At 47.8% G+C, this 24,729-nt stretch overlaps 4 protein-coding genes across 4 annotated transcripts; 2 read left to right on the top strand and 2 right to left on the bottom strand.

Annotated features, from left to right (window-relative positions):
* Positions 1 to 2,875: 2,875 nt before the first annotated feature.
* Positions 2,876 to 5,212, bottom strand: LOC129708938 (uncharacterized). The gene is made up of 2 exons (XM_055655017.1): positions 4,844 to 5,212; positions 2,876 to 4,297 (listed from the first exon to the last, which is right to left on the bottom strand). The coding sequence occupies exons 1-2, from the start codon at positions 4,930 to 4,932 to the stop codon at positions 3,754 to 3,756; spliced, it is 633 nt and encodes a 210-aa protein (XP_055510992.1). The 5' UTR covers positions 4,933 to 5,212; the 3' UTR covers positions 2,876 to 3,753.
* A 7,789-nt stretch (positions 5,213 to 13,001) lies between these two features.
* LOC129708937 (uncharacterized) lies at positions 13,002 to 15,918 on the bottom strand. The gene is made up of 2 exons (XM_055655016.1): positions 15,365 to 15,918; positions 13,002 to 14,818 (listed from the first exon to the last, which is right to left on the bottom strand). Exons 1-2 carry the CDS (start codon positions 15,451 to 15,453, stop codon positions 14,242 to 14,244), a joined length of 666 nt encoding a protein of 221 aa, XP_055510991.1. The 5' UTR covers positions 15,454 to 15,918; the 3' UTR covers positions 13,002 to 14,241.
* Positions 15,919 to 16,534: 616 nt separating this feature from the next.
* Positions 16,535 to 19,999, top strand: LOC129708997 (acidic mammalian chitinase-like). Its single transcript, XM_055655125.1, has 3 exons — positions 16,535 to 17,103; positions 19,661 to 19,690; positions 19,785 to 19,999. The coding sequence occupies exons 1-3, from the start codon at positions 17,079 to 17,081 to the stop codon at positions 19,997 to 19,999; spliced, it is 270 nt and encodes an 89-aa protein (XP_055511100.1). The 5' UTR covers positions 16,535 to 17,078.
* A 905-nt stretch (positions 20,000 to 20,904) lies between these two features.
* LOC129708995 (acidic mammalian chitinase-like) lies at positions 20,905 to 24,673 on the top strand. The gene is made up of 4 exons (XM_055655124.1): positions 20,905 to 20,993; positions 21,621 to 21,677; positions 23,516 to 23,681; positions 24,545 to 24,673. The coding sequence occupies exons 1-4, from the start codon at positions 20,905 to 20,907 to the stop codon at positions 24,671 to 24,673; spliced, it is 441 nt and encodes a 146-aa protein (XP_055511099.1).
* The last annotated feature ends 56 nt before the right edge of the window (positions 24,674 to 24,729 follow it).

Below are 24,729 nucleotides of genomic sequence, written 5' to 3'. Positions count from 1 at the left end.
CCCACGGAGCATTGGCCGGAGTCAGCCGCGACCTCTCCACCCTCTGCCAAACGTGTCGTTGCATCAGCCGTTAACGTTTAACAAGAACAACGTCATCCCAGCTGCCAGCGGCCAACCAGGCGCCCCACACATCCTGCTTGTGTCTCCACCACGTCTCGTTCTGGTCAACCCATCGCAGTTGAGGCAGAAACTATCCCGACGTTTAAGAAACAGCTAGACAGGAACAGGTATAGGTCAGATTTGGAGGGATATGGACCAAACACGGACAGGTGGGACTATTGTAGCTGGGACATGTTGTCCAATGTGGGCAAGTTGGGCCGAAGGGCCTGTTTCCATGCTGTATCACTCTATGACTGTATAACACTATGACATTAAATCTTCTGCTTATCGAATCCACACACAAGATTAGTTGTTCAGCCAGAGCTGATCACACTTCTCGGCATCTGCATACAATGGTGTCTGTCTTGTTGCGTCTTGTGCTGCTTGTTCGTGGTGGTGGAGAGATTGGTGTAAACGTGAAACATTAAATAAATAATGATAACTAGACCAAGTGGGACCCGTTGGGCCCCGTTCCCCCAACGTAATATTCCACCACTCACCCATACCCCACAATACTCACCCCACCCTCCCACAAGGAAAATTCTGGAAATGAAACCTCTCTCTTACTCCACCCCCCCACAATGAAACGGGGAGCCCCCGCCCCCAACCCACCCCTCCCCACAATCGGAATTATTTTGTAAATAAGGAGTAAATGAAACCTCTCAGCAATTCCACCCCCCACAATGAAAAACCTCCTCCCAAGAAATCTAAATGAGATTCCTTTGCGATGTACCCGTCCCCCCAACGCAATATTCCACCACTCACCCATACCCCACAACTGCGCACGCGAGTCTCTTACACTCCCTCCCCCTCGTCTACACCCTCCTCCTCCCCTCCTCCGCACATTAGTAATCGTATTAACGGCTTTGACAAAATAAACTGCTCCACTTCACATTACATGCTGTAGTTCACAAGTTATAGCGTTTTAAAAATAGTGAAAACCAACTTATTAAATGGCAAACCTTCAACACGCTTTGAGTGATGTCACAAAGGGGGAGTGGTCGACCACCAGCTTCCAGTGATGTCAGGGGGAGGACCTCATTGAAATTAACTTTCCGCTTTATCCGACCCGGCCTTCTACGCCCCACATGGAGTTTTTCGCGGCCATCAAAGAGGCGTCGAGACTGCGGCGGTGAAGGAGATATCGTGACCGCCATGGGCGGAAATCCTGGGGGGGACAGGGGGCATGTCCCCTATGCTTTGGGAGCTGGGGGACGATTCCCCCCCCGCCCATGTTTTGTGTTCCGGACTTTATCAGACGCTTTCTATGGGCAGAATCGTCCCGTTCGCGGGGCCTTTCAGCGCCCAAGCGGCTTAAAATCAAACTGCAGCATCGAGGCGATCGAGGCTCCCATAGAAACATAGAAAATAGGTGCAGGAGTAGGCCATTCGGCCCTTCGTGCCTGCACTGCCATTTAATATGATTATACTGATCATCCAACTCAGTATGCCATAAAGTCCTGACATCCCAGGAATCAGTCTGGTGAACCTTCTCTGTACTCCCTCTATGGCAAGAATGTCTTTCCTCAGATTAAGAGGCCAGCCAGTTCTCTATCCACATCAATACCAATGTTGAAACCACCGCCGGGCGATGAAAGGCCCCGCGAACGGGCCGATTCAAGCCCCACGATTCGGGGCGGACGAAGCTGCTGTTGCTGGAGTTCGGAGTCGGTCACCAACCAAGTCAGTTCCCGATGTTACCGTCCACAGGGCCCACGGCCGAATCCTCGCGTGTATGCCGCATGCACGCGTGTGCATGTGTGCCGCCATGGAATTGTGCCCCCCCATGTTTTGATGCCGATTTCCGTGCAAGGAGATGACCTCCAATGAAGTGTAAATGCATGGTTGATTGGATTACTGTAACATCATTGTAAATATTGTATATAATGTGCCAGGCAGTTATCCTACTGCTTGTTGATTGGCTAAAGTGTTGAGCCCTGGCAGGTTTGTTTGAATTCCAGGGTAAATGTTGCATTATTCAAGTTAAGTTAGTATCTTCCAGAAGCTTCTCCTGAAACAATGTATGGGATCTGTTAGTGGTCTGGGAAACTGTCTATAATATACTGATGTAATTAATATGTTTGATTGGATTGTAAAGAGACCACCCCTATGTAGTTCGGCCCCTCAAGGTTCGGGGACTTATAAAAGGCAGCCCCCACGAGGTCCTTTATCGATCTTCTGGAAGAGTCCTTGGGACAGCGTGACCTTTTGGAGTGTTTCTGCTTGCACGAGGCTGAACATAGAAACATAGAAACATAGCTAATAGGTGCAGGAGTAGGCCATTCGGCCGTTCGATGGTGACTACGGGCACTGTCTGTACAGTGTATGTACATTGTCCCTGTGACCATGTGGGTTTCCTCCGGGTGCTCTGGTTTCCTTTCAGATTGCAAAGACGTGTAGATTTGTAGGTTAATTGGCTTCAGTAAATTGTCCCTAGTGTGTAGGTTAGAACTAGTGTAGGGGTGATCACTGGTTGGGTTAGACTCGGTGGGCCGAAGAACCTGTTTCCATATCCTAACATATTCAGTTTTTCAGAGCCCCGCGCGATGTCGGGACCAGCTCCACACAACTCCATACGGCTCCGGCGATCAAAGTGGGACCGGCCCCGCGAGGCCGTACGGCTCAAGTGACCACGTTAGGTCGCGCTTGCCGCATGGAGTCGCATGCTCGTGGGACAGGCCCTTTAATCCGGCGATGTTGCCCGTAGTGAGCAAAAGTTGCACAAAGTTCACACCCAACTCAATGCTGGCGTACAAAGAATCACTCACACCGGCTGTTTTCAGGGCAGGCAGAAGAAAGTTTATTTAAATTAAACGTACATTTACCGGTGCAAGCAAGGTCAGTTCTCCTCACTGCATGCGATCCACGCTCACACCTTCCATGCTGCTCATCTTTATACCTTTACTATTCCCTACTTAGTGTCAGAGTCAAACAATATGGAAACAGGCCCTTCCCCCAATACCATGTGCTCTAAATTTGCCCACTAATCTCCTATGTGGGACCTTATCAAATACTTCCTGCAAGTCCAGGTACACTACATCCACTGGCTCTCCATTGTCCCCAGATCCTCTGGCCACTAGTTCATCAGGGAGATTGTTTGTGTTCTCCTTAGTGAAGACGGATCCAAAGTTTTTAGTCTATAAAAGTCCAATTTTAGTCTGAACTAATTTTTTTCACATATCTAAAGAAGCTTTTATGATCCTCCTTTCTATTCTTGGCTATCTTACCTTCATACCTCATCTTTTCTCCCCGTATTGCTTTTTTAGTTATCTTCTGTTGCTCTTTAAAAGAGTTACCCAATCCCCTGGCTTTCCGCTCATCTTTGCAACGTTATACCTGGTCTCTTTTATTTTGATAGTGTCCCTGACTTCCCTTGTCTGCCACGGTCGCCCCTAACTCCCCTTGGAATCTTCCTTCCTCTTTGGAATCCGGGTGCTCCGGTTTCGTCCCACACCCCAGAGACGTGCAGGTTTGTAGGTTAATTGGTCAGTGTAAATTGTATCTAATGTGTGGGATAGAACTAGTATATGGGGTGATCACTGGTCCCCATTGACTCTGTGGGCCGAAGGGCTTGTTTCCCTGTTGTACCTCTGAACGAAACTAAACTAAACTAAACTAGACTTTGCTACTGACCCTGGGACTGGCCCTGCTGAATCAGTGAGAGATCATCAGCTGCATCAATAATTCACAAACCGGTCTATCTCTATACGCGGACCAAACACAGGAATACGTCCCTGTATCTTCCTCTTTTACACCTGTCAGGAGCAACGTGGCGTCCTGAGTCATATAGACGTCGTGATGCACGAACTTCCAGTGAACATCAGATCCCGTATAATGTGCATACGCTCTCTCATGGAAATGGGCAATTTCAACACCATCTTTTATCCATTCAACAAACCTGTGATGATTTTTAAGGTTGGATATATTACATGGCAACGTAACAGAACCGCCCAGAGATGCAACGAGCACCTTCTTGTTAATCGTTGATAGGTGATGACTGATGGCATCAGAATCTGACTCGTCCGTGCATCTTGGAAGCTGTTCATTGGTGACTTTGAAATACGCCCGTGCGTTCCGCTCGGCCAAGTTTGCTTCCTCTCCCCATTCTCTGGAGATCGGACCTGTTCCAGTTGCGGAGACTTGCCACACCATCTCCACAAGGACCATGAATCCTATCCATCTCTGCAGTCCCATGTTCCTGTGGGTGAAATAATGGGTCACCTTATTGCAACTCAGTAGGATTCATGATGGCATTCCCTGAACCCGCCCAGAGTTGGGGAATCGAGAACCAGAGGACATCGGTTTAAGGCGAGGGGGGGGGGAAAGATTTCATGGAAAACTGAGGGGTGACTTTTTTACACAAAGGGTGGAGGGTGTTTGGAACGAGCTGCCGGAAGAGGTAGTTGAGGCAGATACTATCACAATGATTAAGAAACAGTTAGACAGGTACATTGATAGGACAGGATTAGAGGGGTAAGGGCCAAACGCAGGCAGGTGGGTCTAGTATTGATGGGGACAAGTTGGTGGGCGCGGGCAAGTTGGGCCGAAGGTCTCGCTGTGACTCTATGACTCCATCACTTGTCCCACCCCAGTCATTCCTCCTTCTCCCTGGTCCTGTCTAGCAGAAGGTACAGAAGCTTGAAAGCGCGCACCACCAGACTCAGGAACAGCTTCTTCCCCTCTGCTATCAGGCTTCTGAACTGGGGGAACAGTGAACAGAGACAATCCCACCCCCATCACTCACAGACACTTGAAGGATCCACAGGGTTGGTTACCAGCTCCGGAGTCTCCACACAGGGTGACGGGGTCGGTCTTGTTCTCATCTCCTGCCATCGCTCGCTCCTTTTATACCGACTCCCGGCTTCTCCTGCCCCTCATTGTCTGCCCTCACGTACATTCAACCAATCACTGCCTCCCACGGAGCATTGGCCGGAGTCAGCCGCGACCTCTCCACCCTCTGCCAAACGTGTCGTTGCATCAGCCGTTAACGTTTAACAAGAACAACGTCATCCCAGCTGCCAGCGGCCAACCAGGCGCCCCACACATCCTGCTTGTGTCTCCACCACGTCTCGTTCTGGTCAACTCATCGCAGTTGAGGCAGAAACTATCCCGACGTTTAAGAAACAGCTAGACAGGAACATGGATCGGTCAGATTTGGAGGGATATGGACCAAACACGGACAGGTGGGAATATTGTAGCTGGGACATGTTGTCCAATGTGGGCAAGTTGGGCCAAAGGGCCTGTTTCCATGCTGTATCACTCTATGACTGTATAACACTATGACATTAAATCTTCTGCTTATCGAATCCACACACAAGATTAGTTGTTCAGCCAGAGCTGATCACACTTCTCGGCATCTGCATAAAATGGTGTCTGTCTTGTCGCGTCTTGTGCTGCTTGTTCGTGGTGGTGGAGAGATTGGTGTAAACGTGAAACATTAAATAAATAATGATAACTAGACCAAGTGGGACCCGTTGGGCCCCGTTCCCCCAACGTAATATTCCACCACTCACCCATACCCCACAATACTCACCCCATCCCCTAGCATGGAAAATTCTGGAAATGAAACCTCTCTCTTACTCCACCCCCCCACAATGAAACGGGGAGCCCCCGCCCCCAACCCACCCCTCCCCACAATCGTAATTATTTTATAAATAAGGAGTAAATGAAACCTCTCAGCAATTCCACCCCCCACAATGAAAAGCCTCCTCCCAAGAAATCTAAATGAGATTCCTTTGCGATGTACCCGTCCCCCCAACGTAATATTCCACCACTCACCCATACCCGACAACAGCACAGACGAGTCTCTTACACTCCCTCCCCCTCGTCTTTACCCTCCTCCTTCTCTCCCCTCTCCTCCCCCACTCCCTCCATCACCTCTCCTTCCCTCTCCTTTTTCCCTACCCTCAGTCACTGCCTCCCCTTTCGCACTCCCCCACTAAACACAACGTTTAAATAACATTTCTTCTCCTCCACTCCCTGCCTCTACTTACAACAATGTAAGGAATCTCTCATTGCACTGGCTGGAACTTATCTCAACACTGTTGATTGGGAGCTGAGATCCCATTCTGATGTCATTGTCGGATCAACCCCTCCTTCCTCTCCCTCTATTCCCCCTCCTCTCCCACTCTCCCTCCTCCTCCCCTCCCCCACTCCCCCCCCCTCTTCCTCCCTACCCCCTTCTCTCCCCCCCCCCCCCCCCCCCCCCTCACACTGCCTTGTAACTAACAACCTCCAATCCAGGCATCATTCTGGGATTCCTCTCCTGCACCCTCTCCAAATTCTTTGGGAAATTGGCTCCGGTTATCTCCCTATCTATGCCTCTCATCTCTATATTGTTAAAAGTCTCATCTTGTGTATATGTATACGTGTGTGTGTTGTCTGTGTCTTTCTACCTTCATCAAAATGCCACGCATTAGCGCAGAAGCTTTCACGCATTAGTAATCGTATTAACCCCTTTGACAAAATAAACTGCTCCACTTCACATTACATGCTGTAGTTCACAAGTTATAGCGTTTTAAAAATAGTGAAAACCAACTTATTAAACGGCAAACCTTCAACCCGCTTCGAGTGATGTCACAAAGGGGGAGTGGTCGACCACCAGCTTCCAGTGATGTCAGGGGGAGGACCTCATTGAAATTAACTTTCCGCTTTATCCGATCCGGCCTTCTACGCCCCACATGGGGTTTTTCGCGGCCATCAAAAAGGCGTCGAGACTGCAGTGGTGAAGGAGACATCGTGACCGCCATGGGCGGAAATCCTGGGGGGGGGGGGGACATGGGGCAGGTCTCCCTATGCTTTGGGAGGTGGGGGGACGATTCCCCCCCGCCCATGTTTTGTATTCGGCACTTTATCGGACGCTTTCTATGGGCAGAATCGGCCCATTCGCGGGGCCTTTCAGTGCCCAGCATGGCTTAAAATCAAATTGCTGCATCAAGGCGATCGAGGCTCCCGATGTTGAAGCCCCGCCGGGCGATGAAAGGCCCCGCGAACGGGCCGATTCAAGCCACACGATTCGGGGCTGACGAAGCTGCTGTTGCTGGAGTTCGGAGTCGGTCACCAACCAAGTCAGCCCCCGATGTTACCGTCCACAGGGCCCACGGCCAAAGCCTCGCGTGTGTGCCGCATGCATGTGTGCCGCCAAGGAATTGTTTCCCCCCCATGTTTTGATGATGATTTCCGTGCATGGAGATGGCAGCGGTGAGGCATCACGACGGTGGGTCGGCACGTTGGCGGTGAGGCCTCGCAGATATGGAGCAGCTGCGGCGGTAGGAAAGGAGAGGGAGAGAGAGAGAGAAGGGATTGGGGGAGAGGAGAAAGAGAGGGGGAAGATCCTGGGGAGGTGAGGAAGGACGGGGGAGATTGAGGGAGAGGAGGGGGTAGGGAGGGTAGTTGCCACATCTGCACTCCCTCTCTTGCCCCCTTTCAACCCTCCCTCACCCACTCTACCCTCCTCCCTCTCCCTCTCTACCTGTAAATCCTGGCTAAATCAGAGCAGTAATAGCACCAAAATTTAGTAAAGGACATGTATTGTTTGGCCATTTTGGTCAAGTCTGATGTACTGTGCAGAAGTACGACAAGCTTCTGAATGGTGCCGGTAAGTGTGGGCCCCACATCAATGTTGCAGATAAGAAATGTATGAGAATTGACAGAATGAATGAGATTTCTGCAGAAGACCTCCAAGGGAGTGTAAAATGCATGAAGTTGATTGGATTACTGCAACAGCATTGTAAATATTGTAGGTTACACAGAAAAGCTGGAGAAACTCAGCGGGTGCAGCAGCATCTATGGAGCGAAGGAAATAGGCAACGTTTCGGGCCGAAACCCTTCTTCAGACTGATCAGGGGTGGGGGTGGGTGGGGACAAGAAAGGGAAAAGGAGGAGTAGCCGGAAGGCTGGAGGGTGGGAGGAGACAGCAGGGGAGCTGAGGAAGGGGAGGAGACAGCAAGGACTAACAGAATTGGGAGAAGTCGATGTTCATGCCCCCGGGGTGCAGACTCCCCAAACGGAATATGAGGTGCTGTTCCTCCAATTTCCGGTGCTGCTCGCTGTGGCCATGGAGGAGACCCAGGACAGAGAGGTCGGAGGCGGAGTGGGAGGGGGAGTTGAAGTGCTGAGCCACCGGGAGGTCAGCTTGGTTATTGCGGACCGAGCGGAGGTGTTCGGCGAAACGATCGCCCAACCTCCGCTTGGTCTCACCGATATAGATCTGCTGACATCTAGAGCAGCGGACGCAATAGATGAGGTTGGAAGAGATGCAGGTAAACCTCTGTCGCACCTTGTAAATATTGTAAAACATGTTGCCAGTTACCCTGCTGTTTGTTGATTGGCTAAAGTGTTGAGCCCTGGCAGGTGTTTATTTGAATTCCAGGGTAAATGTTGCATTATTCAAGTTAAGTTAGCTTCTTCCAGCAGCTTCACCTGAAACAATGTATGGGAGACTGTGTTTAAGAGGGAACTGCAGATGGAAGGGTTTCGGCCCGAAACGTTGCCTATTTCCTTCGCTCCATAGATGCTGCTGCACCCGCTGAGTTTCTCCAGCTTTTCTGTGTAACCTATGGGAGACTGTTATTGGTCTGGGGAACTGTCTATAATGTACTGATGTAATTAATATGTTTGATTGGATTGTAAAGAGACCACCCCTATGTAGTTCGGCCCCTCAAGGCTCAGGGACCTATAAAAAGCAGGTCCTTTGTCGACCTTCTGGAAGAGCCCTTGGGACTGTGTGACCTTTTGGAGTGTTTCTGCTTGCACAAGGCTGAAGGGTTTGGCCAAGCAGATACAAGGATCGAACCCGCAGTGGTTTAGGTATCGTGTAGGGGAATTTGATGTACAGTCCAAAAATAAAGTTTAGTTGTTCCAGTGCTTGACTCAGTGGTTTTTGACTGAACTAGACTGGGGGTAAGCTTGAGAAGAATGTATTTAATCCCTCCCCCCCACTACCACCCTCCCCGTCTCCCTCTACCCCTTCCCACTCTCTCTCTCTACCTCCTTTCTCTCTGCCTCTCTCCTTCTCTCCCCCTCCTCTCTCCCTCTAGGTATTAAAGTGGGAGGGTGAAGAGTAGGAAGAGGTAATGCGGAGAAATGAGCCGTGCCTGCATAGTTGATGGCTATGAGTGAGTGGTGGAATATAGCGTTGGGGAATGGGTGAGTGGTGGAATATTGTGTTGGGTTTGTACTTGGTCTGCACAGTAACTTTATATAATTCTATCAGGTCTATGGGTGGCTCTGTAGTGGCAGCCCTCCACTGTCTACCCTGGCCTATCATGATTATATACTTACACCATAAGTACACAATAAGGTCTCAGTTATTCCAAGTAAACCAGACCATGATAGTACAAGACAACGTACGTGGGGCATCACCAGTGGTGCAGTGTCCATCAGGGTTGAGATGCCATCTCAACGGCACTTCACTCCGCCCTCTCGCACCTTGACAACAGAGACACTTATGTAAGAATGCTGTTCATCGATTACAGCTCAGCATTCAACACCATTATTCCATCAAAACTGATCACCAAACTCGGTAACCTGGGCATCGACCCCTCCCTCTGCAACTGGATACTGGACTTTCTAACCAACAGACCCCAGTCTGTGAGGTTAGACTAGCACACCTCTTCAACCCTCACCCTGAACACCGGCGTTCCTCAGGGCTGTGTGCTGAGCCCCCTCCTCTACTCCCTCTTCACCTATGACTGCACACCTGTACATGGTACTAACACCATCATCAAGTATGCAGATGATACAACGGTGATTGGTCTCATCAGCAACAACGATGAGCTGGCCTACAGGGAGGAGGTCCAGCACTTAGCAGCATGGTGCGCTGACAACAACCTGGCCCTTAACTCCAAGAAGACCAAGGAGCTCATTGTAGACTTCAGGAAGTCCAGAGGTGGCACGCACACCCCCATCCACATTAACGGGACGGAGGTGGAACGTGTTTCTAGCTTCAGGTTCCTGGGAGTCAACATCTCCGATGACCTCTCTTGGACCCACAATACCTCTATTCTGATCAAGAAGGCTCATCAGCGTCTCTTCTTCCTGAGGAGACTGAAGAAGGTCCATCTGTCTCCTCAGATCCTGGTGAACTTCTACCGCTGCACCATCGAGAGCATCCTTACCAACTGCATCACAGTATGGTATGGCAACTGCTCTGTCTCCGACCGGAAGGCATTGCAGAGGGTGGTGAAAATTGCCCAACGCATCACCGGTTCCACGCTCCCCTCCATTGAGTCTGTTCAAAGCAAGCGCTGTCTGCGGAGGGCGCTCAGCATCGCCAAGGACTGCTCTCACCCCAACCATGGACTGTTTACCCTCCTACCATCCGGGAGGCGCTACAGGTCTCTCCGTTGCCGAACCAGCAGGTCGAGGAACAGCTTCTTTCCGGCGGCTGTCACTCTACTAAACAACAACTGCCAATCACCCCCCACTTATTTATTTTTTTTAATTCAAATCGTTTGCTATGTCGCTCTTCAAGGGAGATGCTAAATGCATTTCGTTGTCTCTGTACTGTACACTGACAATGACAATTAAAATTGAATCTGAATCTGAATCTGAATCTTGTGTAGGGTTGTGGTGAGTGGCGTAGGGTTGTGGTTGGGGTTGTGCAGGCTGGTTCAACAACCTTGTGCATGCTGGGAAGAAGCTGCTCTTGAACCTGGAGCTCACGGTTCTCAGGCTCCTGTACCTTCCCCTCAGTAGTGGTGATAAGAGAGTGTGGCCAGGGTGGTGTGGGTCTATAACTGGAAGACCGGGCTCCATATGGAGGTAAGAAAGCTCCTTGACAACCACAATTGACACCCAACGAGGGTCAAAACTGGACTCTAATCAGCAGCCCTAACAATGCACGAGGGCAATGCAGGGGCGGTACAGTGGCGCAGCGGTAGAGTTGCTGCCTTACAGCGCTAGAGACCCGCCTTCGATGGTGACTACGGGCACTATCTGTACAGTGTATGTACATTGTCCCTGTGACCATGTGGGTTTCCTCCGGGTGCTCTGGTTTCCTTTCAGATTGCAAAGACGTGCAGATTTGATGGTTAATTGGCTTCAGTAAATTGTCCCTAGTGTGTAGGTTAGAACTAGTGTAGGGGTGATCACTGGTTGGGTTGGACTCGGTGAGCCGAAGAGCCTGTTTCCACGCTGTATCTATAAGCAAAACCGAACTAAACTAATTTGAAGGCAACTCCATGACACTTAATCTGGCGATGTCGCCCGTAGTGAGCAAGAGTTGCACAAAGTTCACACCCAGCTCAATGCTGGCGTACAAAGAATCACTCACACCGGCTGTCTTCAGGGCTGGCAGAAGAGAGTTTATTTACATTAAACGTACATTTACTGGTGCAAGCAAGGTCAGTTCTCCGCACTGCATGCGATCCACGCTCACACCTTCCACGCTGCTCATCTTTATACCTTTACTATTCCCTACTTGGTGTCATAGAGTCTTACAGCACGGAAACAGGCCCTTCAGCCCAACTTGGCCATGCAGACCCATATACCCCATCTAAGCTCATCCCATTTCACTTCATTTGGCCCATGTCCCCATAAAACCATGTGGGATAGAACTATTGCATTGGGTGATCATTGGTCTCCACTGACCCGGTGGGCTGAAGGGCCTGTTTCCTTGTTGTACCTCTGGACTGAACTAGGCTTTGCTACTGGCATTTCACTCCGGCACTTCACTCCGCCCTCTCCCACCTCGACAACAGAGACACTTACATAAGAATGCTGTTCACCGATTACAGCTCAGCATTCAACACCATTATGCCCTCTAAACTGATCACCAAACTCGGTAACCTGGGCATTGACCCCTCCCTCTGCAACTGGATATTGGACTTTCTAGCCAACAGACCCCAGTCTGTGAGGTTAGACAAGCACACCTCTTCAACTCTCACCCTGAACACCGGCGTTCCACAGGGCTGTGTGCTGAGCCCCCTCCTCTACTCCCTCTTCACCTACGACTGCACACCTGTACATGGTACTAACACCATCGTCAAGTATGCAGATGATACAACGGTGATTGGCCTCATCAGCAACAACGACGAGTCGGCCTACAGGGAGGAGGTCCAGCTCCTAGCAGCATGGTGCGCTGACAACAACCTGGCCCTTAACTCCAAGAAGACCAAGGAGCTCATTGTAGACTTCAGGAAGTCTAGGGGCGGCACGCACACCCCCATCCACATTAACGGGCCGGAGGTGGAACGTGTTTCCAGCTTCAGGTTTCTGGGGGTCAACATCTCCGATGACCTCTCTTGGACCCACAATACCTCAACTCTGGTCAAGAAGGCTCGTCAGCGTCTCTTCTCCCTGAGGAGACTAAAGAGGGTCCATCTGTCTCCTCAGATTCTGGTGAACTTCTACCGCTGCACCATCGAGAGCATCCTTACCAACTGTATCACAGTATGGTATGGCAACTGCTCTGTCTCCGACCAGAAAGCACTGCAGAGGGTGTTAAAAATTGCCCGACGCATCACCGGTTCCTCACTCCCCTCCATTGAGTCTGTCCAGAGCAAGCAATGTCTGCAAAGGGCACTCAGCATCGTCGAGGACTGCTCTCACCCCTGAGGAAATATTATATAAATAGAACCGTTTGGATAGTGATTTTTATATAAGCTAGGTAATTTGCAAAAGAAAAGCTTAGGGTTTTCCTGGCGAAATAAAGTGCAGACAGATACACACAGGCAAAGATGAATCAAAACATTGAGGCCTGAACCTGAACCTGTTTAGCTTAGGTTTATTGCTGAGGCAATTATAACACTGGAGGAAATTGTACTTGGTATGATTGTGTTGGAAAATAGATAACTGCATAAGGGCCTCTTCTTAGGTCAGATTCACTTTTCTTTGTGGACATTCTTGAGCTGTGGGGTTTGTGCTGAGTTTGAGATATAGTTCAGGGCTGAGAGATAATAGGCCCTGTAGTTAGCTTTGGCTATGTTGAATTAGGATGTATGTGAAGGGGAGTCGTTGCTTGGAGAAGAAGATCATTTGTAATATTTGTAAAAGGCCTTGTAGAGAGATTGGAAATCCAGCTCCCAGAGATAGCAGGAGAAGGGGAGGCTGTAAGTTAAGCTGTATGAAGTATGTAAGTTAAGTGAATGAAGCTGTATCCTGGAACCAAACACTAATCAAGTAAGTTGACAGATTTACGACCCATGTATCCTTGGTTGGGATGGGTATAGGTTTTGAACTTAGAACCTGTTATTCAGCAAACTTATATAATTAATGTTTTAAAGACCTAGGTAAAAGTATTTCAAACTGTGAAATTGTAGTAAAACAAATTATGAAATGTATTGCCTTAGTAGAAATGTACACTTTAGACATAGAAATTGTTTAGATTTATAGAAATATCTTTCTTCTTGGTATAGAAAGTGTGTATGACTTGTGTGATCATTGTCTGTATCTTATATTTTGAGGAGTGGTCCTTGATAAGAGCCTACTGGGGTTTTGCTGTGTTGAAATAAAATAATTCTGAAACAAAGTTATAAAGTTATACCATAGACAAACGAAGATTGTAAAAAGAAGGACTCAGATGATTGGTTACTAGCTTGTCATACCCTCTGTATCTGAAATATCTAATACCTATATAAATGCCATGAGTTTGTATCAAAGTTACTCCTCTCTGGACCCGCCCCAGAGCATCAGCTCTGTGTTGGAAGGTTCAAGAGACTAGTCTCAGTTGAATAAAGAATTGATTTTAACAGCAACAAGTGTTTGAGTCAAGTTGACTTTAGATTGACAGAAGAACTCAGTTTAACATCCCAACAAGACTGTTTACCCTCCTCCCGTGCGGGAGGCGCTACAGGTCTCTCCGTTGCTGAACCAGCAGTCCAGGAACAGCTTCTTCCCTGCGGCTGTTACATTACTCAACACTGTACCTCGGTGATTGCCCCCGGACACTCATCCACCAGATAAAAATTGCACTACTACGACTGTATGCACGTATATTTATTTATTGCTCATATTCTATGTCGCTCTTCTAGGGAGATGCTAACTGCATTTTGTTGTCTCTGTACTGTACACTGCACAATGACAATAATGTTTGAATCTGAATCTGAATCTGAATAAGCTGCCCAAGTGAAATTTGAGTGCTATCCCTCCAATTTGCACTTGGCCTCACTCTGACAGTGGAGGCGGCCCAGGACAGAAAGGTCAGTGTGGGATTGGGGGGAGTGCGTGGTGAATCATTGGGAGGTTTCTCTCTATTTTCAGCCATGTCAATACATGACATTTCCCATGATGAGAAGTGGACCAAATGCAGGTATATGTCCCGGCATCTTTCTCTTGTACCCCCCACAGGACCAACGAGGCGTCCCGATGTTTCAATATATTGTTATTCACGAACTTCCAGCGGGGATACGATCCCTTATACCCCACTGAAAACCAACTGTGATATGTTGCAATGGCAACACCGTCTTTTTTCCATGTGACGAGGGTAGGTTTACTGTAATTCTTGGATAGTTTACAGGGCAGCGTAATAGAACCACTCGGAGACACAACGGCAACCTGCAGACTAATGATTAAAGGGTGATCACCAGCAGAGTCTGGCTTGTCCGTGCATCTTGGAAGCTGTTCATTGTTGACATGCCAATACGACCGTGCGTTCCGCCCGGCCAAGTTTGCTTCCTCTCCCCATTCTCTGGAGATCGGACCTGTTCCAGTTGCGGAGACTTGCCACACCATCTCCACAAGGACCATGAATCCTATCCATCTCTGCAGTCCCATGTTCCTGTGGGTGAAACAATGGGTCACCTTATTGCAACTCAGTAGGATTCATGATGGCATTCCCTGAACCCGCCCAGAGTTGGGGAATCGAGAACCAGAGGACATCGGTTTAAGGCGAGGGGGGGGGGAAAGATTTCATGGAAAACTGAGGGGTGACTTTTTTACACAAAGGGTAGAGGGTGTTTGGAACGAGCTGCCGGAAGAGGTAGTTGAGGCAGGTACTATCACAATGATTAAGAAACAGTTAGACAGGTACATTGATAGGACAGGATTAGAGGGGTAAGGGCCAAACGCAGGCAGATGGGTCTAGTATTGATGGGGACAAGTTGGTGGGCGCGGGCAAGTTGGGCCGAAGGTCTCGCTGTGACTCTATGACTCCATCACTTGTCCCACCCCGGTCATTCCTCCTTCTCCCTGGTCCTGTCTAGCAGATGGTACAGAAGCTTGAAAGCGCGCACCACCAGACTCAGGAACAGCTTCTTCCCCTCTGCTATCAGGCTTCTGAACTGGGGGAACAGTGAACAGAGACAATCCCACCCCCATCACTCACAGACACTTGAAGGATCCACAGGGTTGGTTACCAGCTCCGGAGTCTCCACACAGGGTGACGGGGTCGGTCTTGTTCTCATCTCCTGCCATCGCTCGCTCCTTTTATACCGACTCCCGGCTTCTCCTGCCCCTCATTGTCTGCCCTCACGTACATTCAACCAATCACTGCCTCCCACGGAGCATTGGCCGGAGTCAGCCGCGACCTCTCCACCCTCTGCCAAACGTGTCGTTGCATCAGCCGTTAACGTTTAACAAGAACAACATCATCCCAGCTGCCAGCGGCCAACCAGGCGCCCCACACATCCTGCTTGTGTCTCCACCACGTCTCGTTCTGGCCACCTACCCGCTCCACTGTAATTGAGAAGACGATGTAACATAGAACATGGAATAGTGCAGCACAGGTACAGGCCCTTCGGCCCACAATGTCCGTGTTGACCATGATGCCAAGAAGTTAAACTAATCTCTTCAGCCTGCATGTAATCCACTAGTGGGGGAGTCTCGGACAAGAGGTCACAGCCTCAGAATTAAAGGGTGGTCGTTTAAGAAGGAGATGAAGAGGAATTTCTTTAGTAAGAATGTGGTGAATCTGTGGAATTCATTGCCATGGAAGGCTGTCTGTGGAGGCCAAGTCGACGGATATTTTTAATGCAGAGATGGATAGATTGTTGATTTGTACAGGTGTCAGAGCTTATGGGGAGAATGTAGATTATTATCTGAATGTTGTCAGATTAGGAAAAGGGAATATGCAATGAGACCTCGGTGTGCTTGTACACCAGTCACTAAAAATAAACATGCAGGTACAGCAGGCAGTGAAGAAAGCAAATGGCATGTTGGCCTTCATAGTGAGAGGATTTGTGAAGCGGGGCAAGGAGGTCCTACTGCAGTTATATAGGGCCATGGTAAGACCACACCAGCAGTTTTGATCTTGTAATTTGAGGAAGGGCATTCTTGCTATTGAGGGAATGCAGCGTAGGTTCACCAGGTTAATTCCTGGGATGGCGAGACTGTCATATGATGAAAGAATGGGTCGACTGGGCTGATATTCACTGGAATTCAGAAGAATGAGAGGGGATCTTACAGAAACATACAAATTCTTAAGGGATTTGGACAGGCAAGATGCAGAAAAAATGTCCCCGATGTTGGGGGAATCCAGAATCAGGGGCCACAGTTTAAGAATAAAGGGTAGGTCATTTAGGACTGAAATGAGGAAAAACATTTTCACCCAGAGTTATGAATCTGTGGAATTCTATGCCTCAGAAGGCAGTGGAGGCCAATTCACTGGATGTTTTCAAGAGAGAGTTAGCTCATAGGGCTAATGGAATCAAGGGATATGGGGAGAAAGCAGGAACAGGGTACTAATTGTGGACAAATAGCTATGATCATAATTGAATGGCGGTGCTGGCTAAATGCCCTACTCCTGCGCCTACTTTCCATGATTCTACGTTTCCAAGTCATTTCCAATCAAGCTCAGAAACAGAGAGGTGAAAATGAAGGTGAACAATCTGAATGACATTGAACAGGGGACGAGGTATTATTGAAGAGAAAATATTGAAGTCAAGATAAGAACTATTATTTTCCCTTTGTAAATAGCAGGAGGATCATCGTGACTGCCCTTTCACTCTGATAAAGCGAACGACAAACACATTGGACTATTGTTCGTGATAAGCTCATTGTATAAAAGAGGCAGCTCAGGTCTAGTCAGCAACAGTAACAAGATGGCAAAGCTACTTCTTGGAACAGGTAAGAACCTTTTGTTGTTTAATTCCTTTTGATATTGGAATGCGTTTTCAAAGAATCAGGTTTAGACATTAAATGATGAGAACAGGTTAAATTGTTTCTCACGTTTTATTATAAGGTGTCTGAATGGTCTCGACTCTATCTAACCTTAATCTCCAGAGATGCTGCCTGACCCGCTGTGATACTCCAGCACTTTGTGAAACGTCACCTATCCATGTTCTCCACAGATGCTGCCTGACCCGCTGAGTTACTCCAGCACTTTGTGAAATGTCACCTATCCATGTTCTCCACACAGATGTTGCCTGACCCGCTGAGTTACTCCAACACTCTGAAACGTCACCTATCCATGTTCTCCACAGATGCTGCCTGACCCGCTGAGTTATTCCAGCACTCTGTGAAACGTCACCTATCCACGTTCTCCACAGATGCTGCCTGACCCGCTGAGTTACTCCAGCACTCTGTGAAACGTCACCTATCCATGTTCTCCACAGATGCTGCCTGGCCCACTGAGTTATGGTGCAGCAGCATCTATGGAGCTAAGGAAATAGGCAACGTTTTGGGCAGAAACCCTTCTGGAAATAGGCAACGTTTCGGGCCGAAACCCGGAAGGGTTTCGACCCGAAACGTTGCCTATTTCCTTAGCTCCATAAATGCTGCCTGACCCGCTGAGTTACTCCAGCACTCTGTGAAACGTCACCTATCCATGTTCTCCACAGATGCTGCCTGACCTGCTGAGTTATTCCAGCACTCTGTGAAACGTCACCTATCCACGTTCTCCACAGATGCTGCCTGACCTGCTGAGTTACTCCAGCACTCTGTGAAACGTCACCTATCCATGTTCTCCACAGATGCTGCCTGGCCCACTGAGTTATGGTGCAGCAGCATCTATGGAGCTAAGGAAATAGGCAACGTTTTGGGCAGAAACCCTTCTGGAAATAGGCAACGTTTCGGGCCGAAACCCGGAAGGGTTTCGACCCGAAACGTTGCCTATTTCCTTAGCTCCATAAATGCTGCCTGACCCGCTGAGTTACTCCAGCACTCTGTGAAACGTCACCTATCCATGTTCTCCACAGATGCTGCCTGACCCGCTGTGATACTCCAGCACTTTGTGTCTATCTTTGGTGTAAATCAACTTCTGCAGTTCGTAGTTTCTTAATATTTTGTATTTTCCAACGGACCCGAAACGTCACCCATTCCTTCTCTCCGGAGAAGTTGCCTGACCTGCTGAATTACTCCAGCTCTCTGTGAAAATCTTCAGAGACATTTAGAAAATCATGAGGGGCAGAGATATGAAGGATGGTCTCTGCCTTTCCCCAGGGAAGGGGAGTCTAAAACTACAGGGCATTGACACTGAATGTGAGAGGGCAAAGATTTAAAGGTGAATCCAGGGGCCACTGGGACAGGCTTAGATGGGGCATCTTGGTCAGCATGGACAAATTGGGCCAAAGGGCCTGTTTCTGCGCTGTGTGACTATGACTCTAACCTGTTGCCCAGAGGGTGGTGAGTATATGGAACGATCTGCCAGAGGAGGCAGATGAGGCAAGTATAATAACATTTAACAGATATTTGGATGAGTACATGGATAGGAAAGGTTTAGTTTAGAGATACAGTATGGAAACAAGGCCCTTCGGCCCACAGAGTTCATGCCGACCATTGTTCAGCCTTTCACACTATTCCCATGTTATCCCACTTATGCAACGACTCCCTCCACACGAGGAGCAATTTTACAGAGGGACAATTAACCTTCAATCCTTCACATCTTTGGGATTTGGGAGGAAACCAGAGCTCCTGGAGAAAACCCACTTTGTCACAGGGGGAGGGAGTTAAGAGTGTTATTGTCATATGTACCAGAAACAGAACAATCAAATTTATACTAGAATATTAAGGATAAGTGGGAAATCCTTTAAAACCGAGATGAGAAGAACTTTTTTCACACAGAGAGGGGTGAATCTCTGGAACTCTCTGCCACAGAGGGTAGTCGAGGCCAGTTCATTGGCTATATTTAAGAGGGAGTTAGATGTGGCCCTTGTGGCTAAGGGGATCAGGGGGGTATGGAGAGAAGGCAGGTACGGGATACTGAGTTGGATGATCAGCCATGATCATATTGAATGGCGGTGCAGGCTCGAAGGGCCGAATGGCCTACTCCTGCACCTAATTTCTATGTTTCTATGTTTCTAATAGTAAGCATAACAGGGTTGATGTACAAATTCCACACACGTTCAACACCCATAGTCAAGATCAAACCTGGGTCTCTGGCGCTGTGAGGCAGCAACTCTACCACTGCTCCACTGTGCCGCCCACAAGATAGATCTTCATAGTTTCCCAACCACTTACATAACAGTGTCATTGTGTAGAGGCCATAATACAGCCAAGGTTTCATAATTTCATACGTAATAGGAGCAGAATTAGGCCATTCGGCCCATCAAGTGCGCTCTAGCCACACAATCATGGCTGATCTACCTTTCCCTCTCAACCCCATTCTCCTGTCTTCTTCCCGTAACACCTGATTTATTACGGTTTGTCATAATCCTAACACGCTGTTCTCTGTTTTCTGTTCCAGCGGTGGTCTTACTGGCCTGCCTGCAACTGGGTGAGTCTTTGTGCATTTGCAGCCTTGCTTTGCTTTGCTTTGTGTGATTGCCGCAGAGACATTGTCCTGACCACCCTGTCTCTCCCTTGCCCAGGCTCTGCCTACAGGCTGGTATGTTACTTCACCAACTGGGCACAGTACAGACCAGGAGAGGGTAAATACATGCCCCAGAGCGTGGACCCTTGCCTCTGCACGCACATCATCTACGCCTTCGCTGGAATGAAGAGCAATCAGATCGCCACCTACGAATGGAACGACCCAAAACTCTACCAGGAAATCAACAGCCTGAAGAACAAGTACAGTCGCTGAATAAATACTAACGCCTCTGTCCCACTTTCCCGAGTTACTCACAAATTCTCCCGAGTTTTCCCCGTTTATTCAAACTCAGACAATGTCCGTAGCGAGTCCGTAGAGCCGTAGGTACTCGGGGCATCAGGTAAGTCGGGACGTTTGTTCAGCATGTTGAAAAATGTCCACGAGTAAACAAAAATATCCCCGAATACCAACGGCTGGCATTTCCGAGTTTGAATCAAGGGGAAAACTCGGGAGAATTCGTGAGTAACTTGGGAAAGTGGGACGGGCTTAACCTTGTTTCTCAAATGCCGGGCAATGTTGCGATGTTTACATTGTCCAGTTTAGTTCATTGTCACCTGTACTGATACAGTGAAACGTTTTTGTTGCTTGCTAACCAGTCACTGTATTGGATATTCCCCAAATCCATATTCCATAACCCATATTCCACAGTTAATTTAGTTTAGTTTATTATTGTCACGTGTACCATGGTACAACAAAAAGCTTTTTGTTGCGTGCTAACTAGTCGGCGGAAAGACTGTACATGGTTACAATCAGGCCGTCCACACTGTACAGACACAGGGTCAAGGGTATAATGTTTAGTGCAAGATAAAGTCCAATGACGTCTGATTAAATATAGTCCGAGGGTCTCCAATGAGGTAGATGGGAGGTCAGGACTGCTCTCTAGTTGGTGAGAGGACGGTTCAGTGGGATAAGCCCACCGTATAGGTTATTTAGACTTTAAGTACCAAGGTGATGCCTAACTTCTCAGAGACAGCTTGGTGGAGACAAATGGGTGGAGAGGAACCCTGCTGATTTGGGTCTGATTGGGTTAATATTGGGTTAACACGAATATTCCCTGGTGCTTGCTGCAAGCGAAGGGACATCCAGTGTTTAATGAACAGTCCATTTCACTCTTCGAAATGGTCGATCTAAGTGAACAAGTCGTTTGGAAGCGTATGTGGCAAGAATCCACCTGCTGTATGTACCGGGTGGCCCAGTGTCGCAGCGGGTAGAGCCACTGCCTCACTGCGCCAGAGACCTGGGTTCGTTCCTGACCTCGGGCACTGTTTGTGTGGAGTTTGCACGTTTGCCATAAGACAGTGAGGGTTTTCTCTGGATTACCGGTTTTCTCCCACATTCCAAAGGGTTTCTAGATTAATTGGCCTCTACAATTTGCCCCAAGTGCATAGGGAGTGGATGAGAAAGTGGGATGAAATAGCACTGGTGTGAACGGATGATCGATGGTCAGCGGGGTCTTTGACATGACCGTTACATATCCATTTGTTGAAGGTTTTCTCATCTCATCCACCTCCCCTGTCTGAAAGGTGACTTGGTTTAGGGGGATATTCAGGAGAAAGCTATTGGACAGGCCAACAGAATCATTGTCATAGATTGAGGAAATAGGCCCTTCAGCCCAGAGTGAGGCTGGCCCATTGCTTATGAAGCCTTCTTGCATAAACTTGCACCTCATTTTCTGTGACCCCCATGAGATCCAGACTAAGGTAAATCCCCTCAACTAAGTGTAACATCAAAGGGGCGAAAAAAACAGAAGATCCAGAAGTTCCTGAGAAGTTCTGAAAATATTTTGTTGTTCTAAACATCATTCTAAAACCACATTTTGTCTATTTTTTTTAAGGAATTCAAACCTCAAGACTCTGCTGTCCATTGGAGGCTGGAACTTTGGCACCCAGAAGTAAGATGAAAACTTTTACATTAGCATTAGATTAAAAAAAGTTATTTTCCAATTGACTGTGATATGGAATTAATATTGAAAGACACAACGTACTGGAGTAACTCCTCAGTAACTCAGCCTGAAGAAGGGGCTTGAACCGAATCGTCACCTATCCATGTTCTCTAGAGATGCTGCCTGACCCGCTGATTTACTCCAGCACTTTGTGTCTTTTCTTTTTGTAAACCAGCACCTGCAGTTCGATGTGCCCAACGTAAACAGTGGGTGTGTTTGGTAATTTTGACATAAATGGCATGTGCCGTTTCATGCCTTTTTTGATGATTTTACCAAGATGCCTTTTTCACGATCTAGTGGCTAAATCAGCCTTTTTTTTGCTGTTTTGCTAAAAGGTCATGCAATTTTGTCTAGTACCATGATTACAATGACATTTTCTATATTAACACGTTAATATTAATGTTATTATTAAAGTGTTAACATAGTATAAATTACAAGAAGATTTTCACCTCCGGGATGAAACTGGGGGCGCCACTGTCCTTCGTGCCACTGCCCGCTGGTTCAGTCTTCCCCAACATCTATTCATTGCTTCCAATTTTGCAAACTTCCCACAAGCTACCACTTCCCTTGAGAAAGGTGGTGAAACGTTAGTGAATAACTTGCAGGTTTTCCACAAAGTAACTGACGATATTCGTAAATGTGGCGATGTAGGTAAAGACATACAAGGAAATTATGAGAGAGTGATTTTACCTAACAAAGATCATGAAGAAATACAAAACATAGCTAAAGTTCTCAAAGGTAATTGTAATGCACAAGGTATCGACGTGAATATAGAGTCTGTAGCTTGTTTCTGGTATGCACCAGTGACCTCAGCTGGGGTACAAATAAGTTTTTCACAACTGAAGAATATTCTGTCTGACAGACGGCATAGTTTAACACCAGATAATTTGAAAAAATGCTAGTAATTATGTGCAACCAGGCAACTTTGGTCATTTAATGTACTATAACTTTATATTATCATTTTTAACCATATTTTGGTGGTGGAAATACATGCCTTTTTATGTCAATAAATGCCTTTTACGTGCCTTCTTTGTAGTTTTATTATGCCTTTTTGCCTGCCTATTTCAGTTTTTTAGTGGCTAAACATCCTGTAATGATATACACAGAGATAAATATCGAGGGGATAAGTTTGCAGTGAACTGTTTCAGGAGTATTATTAAACAGAGCAGTTTGCAAATTGTAATTTGAACAATATAGGATATTGCTTGCCAAAAAGTAACATAACATAATTTTACGAAAGAATCCTTTCAATAGTGTGTGGCACAGCGGTAGAGTTGTTGCCTTATTGCACTTACAGCACCAGAGACCCAGGTTCGATCCTGACTACGGGTGCTGTCTGTACGGAGTTTGTATGTTCTCCCTGTGACCTCCTGGGTTTTCTCAGAGATCTTCAGTTTGCTCCCACACTCCAAAGACGTACAAATTTGTAGGTTAATTGGCTTGTTATAAATGTAAATTGTCCCTTGTGTGTGTAGCATAGTGTTAGTGAGCGGGGATCGCTGGTCGGTGCAGACTGGGGGGGCCGAAGGGCATGTTTCCACGCCGTATCTCTGAACTAAATGTCATTTTCAGAAATAATAATTTCACATGAAACTTGGGATAATAGCAGGAGAAAGGAGTAATTTTTTAACCACGAACATTCAATGAAGGCGAGGGTGAATCTGTACACGATAGGATATAACAGCAGATTCACTGGGTCACTGAGTACAGCGGCCGTTACTACAGTTCCTTGTGTCTCCGGCACATTTCATTTCTAACTCCTCTCCCCACATCCATCCCTCCTGCAGATTCACCGCGATGGTCGCCTCATCAGGAACTCGGCAAATCTTCATCAAGTCAGTCATCGCCTTCCTGAGAGGGTACGGCTTTGACGGTCTGGACATCGACTGGGAATATCCTGGATCTCGAGGAAGTCCTCCCGTTGACAAGCATCTCTACACTGTCCTGGCTCAGGTTCAGTCAAGTACATCTCACTATGAGTTTCTTTAAAATAAATGGGCCAAACGCAGGCCAAACCTATCCTTTATCTCCACAGATGCTGCCTGACCCGCTGAGTTCTCCAGCACTCTGTGAAACGTCACCTATCCATGTTCTCCACAGATGCTGCCTGACCCGCTGAGTTACTCCAGCACTTTGTGGGACTAGTGCAGATGGGACATATTGGTCGGTGTGGGCAGGTTGGGCCAAAAAGTCTGTTTCCACGCTGCATAACTCTATGACTTGAAAATGTATCCAATAAATGTAACCTTATTGTCAAGATCACCAAGGACAGATTTTCACAAAAGATTTTAAGAATTCAGAAATTAAGAATTTAATAAAGTTTGAACCAAGCACCATTTTGAGTGGGGATTAAAAGGTTTCTTCCCCACTCTTGGTTGACACGGTGGCGCAGCGGTAGAGTTGCTGCCCCAAAGCACCAGAGACGCGGGATCGATCCTGACCATGGATGCTGTCTGTACGGAGTTTGTACGTTCTCCCTGTGACCTCAGGTGCTCTTGATTCCTCCCACACTCCAAATATGTGTGGGCTTGTAGGTTAATTGGCTTCAGTAAATTGTCCCAAGTATGTAGGATATAACTACAGTGAAAGGGTAATCGCTGATCGGCATGGACTCGATCGGCCGATGGGCCTGTTTCCAAGCTGCATCTCTAAACCAAACTGAACTAAAATCGAAATTGACACAAAGTGTTGGAGTAACTCAGCGGGTCAGGCAGCATCTCTGAGGAAAGAGGATAGGCGATGTTTTGGGTCGGGACCCTTTCTAAGACTAGACTTGACCTCTTGCTAAAGGAGCCCTCGATCTCTCTGACCCACAGGAGCTGATGGCTGCCTTCGAGGCCGAAGGGAAAAGCGCAGGAAAGCCACGACTGCTGCTCTCGGCTGCCGTTGCTGGTGGGATGAGCAACATCGATACTGGCTACGAGGTTCCTCAGCTCAGCCAGTGAGTGTCCTTCCACATGCAAAGAAACCCAACTTTTCCTGTGGGCGTTTAGCGAGTTTG

Source organism: Leucoraja erinacea, chromosome 24, assembly GCF_028641065.1.
Source record: "Leucoraja erinacea ecotype New England chromosome 24, Leri_hhj_1, whole genome shotgun sequence".
In the NCBI taxonomy this organism is placed as follows: domain Eukaryota; kingdom Metazoa; phylum Chordata; class Chondrichthyes; order Rajiformes; family Rajidae; genus Leucoraja; species Leucoraja erinaceus.
The sequence above is the reverse complement of the archived record's forward strand: the minus strand, read 5'-3'. Positions and strand labels throughout refer to the sequence as shown.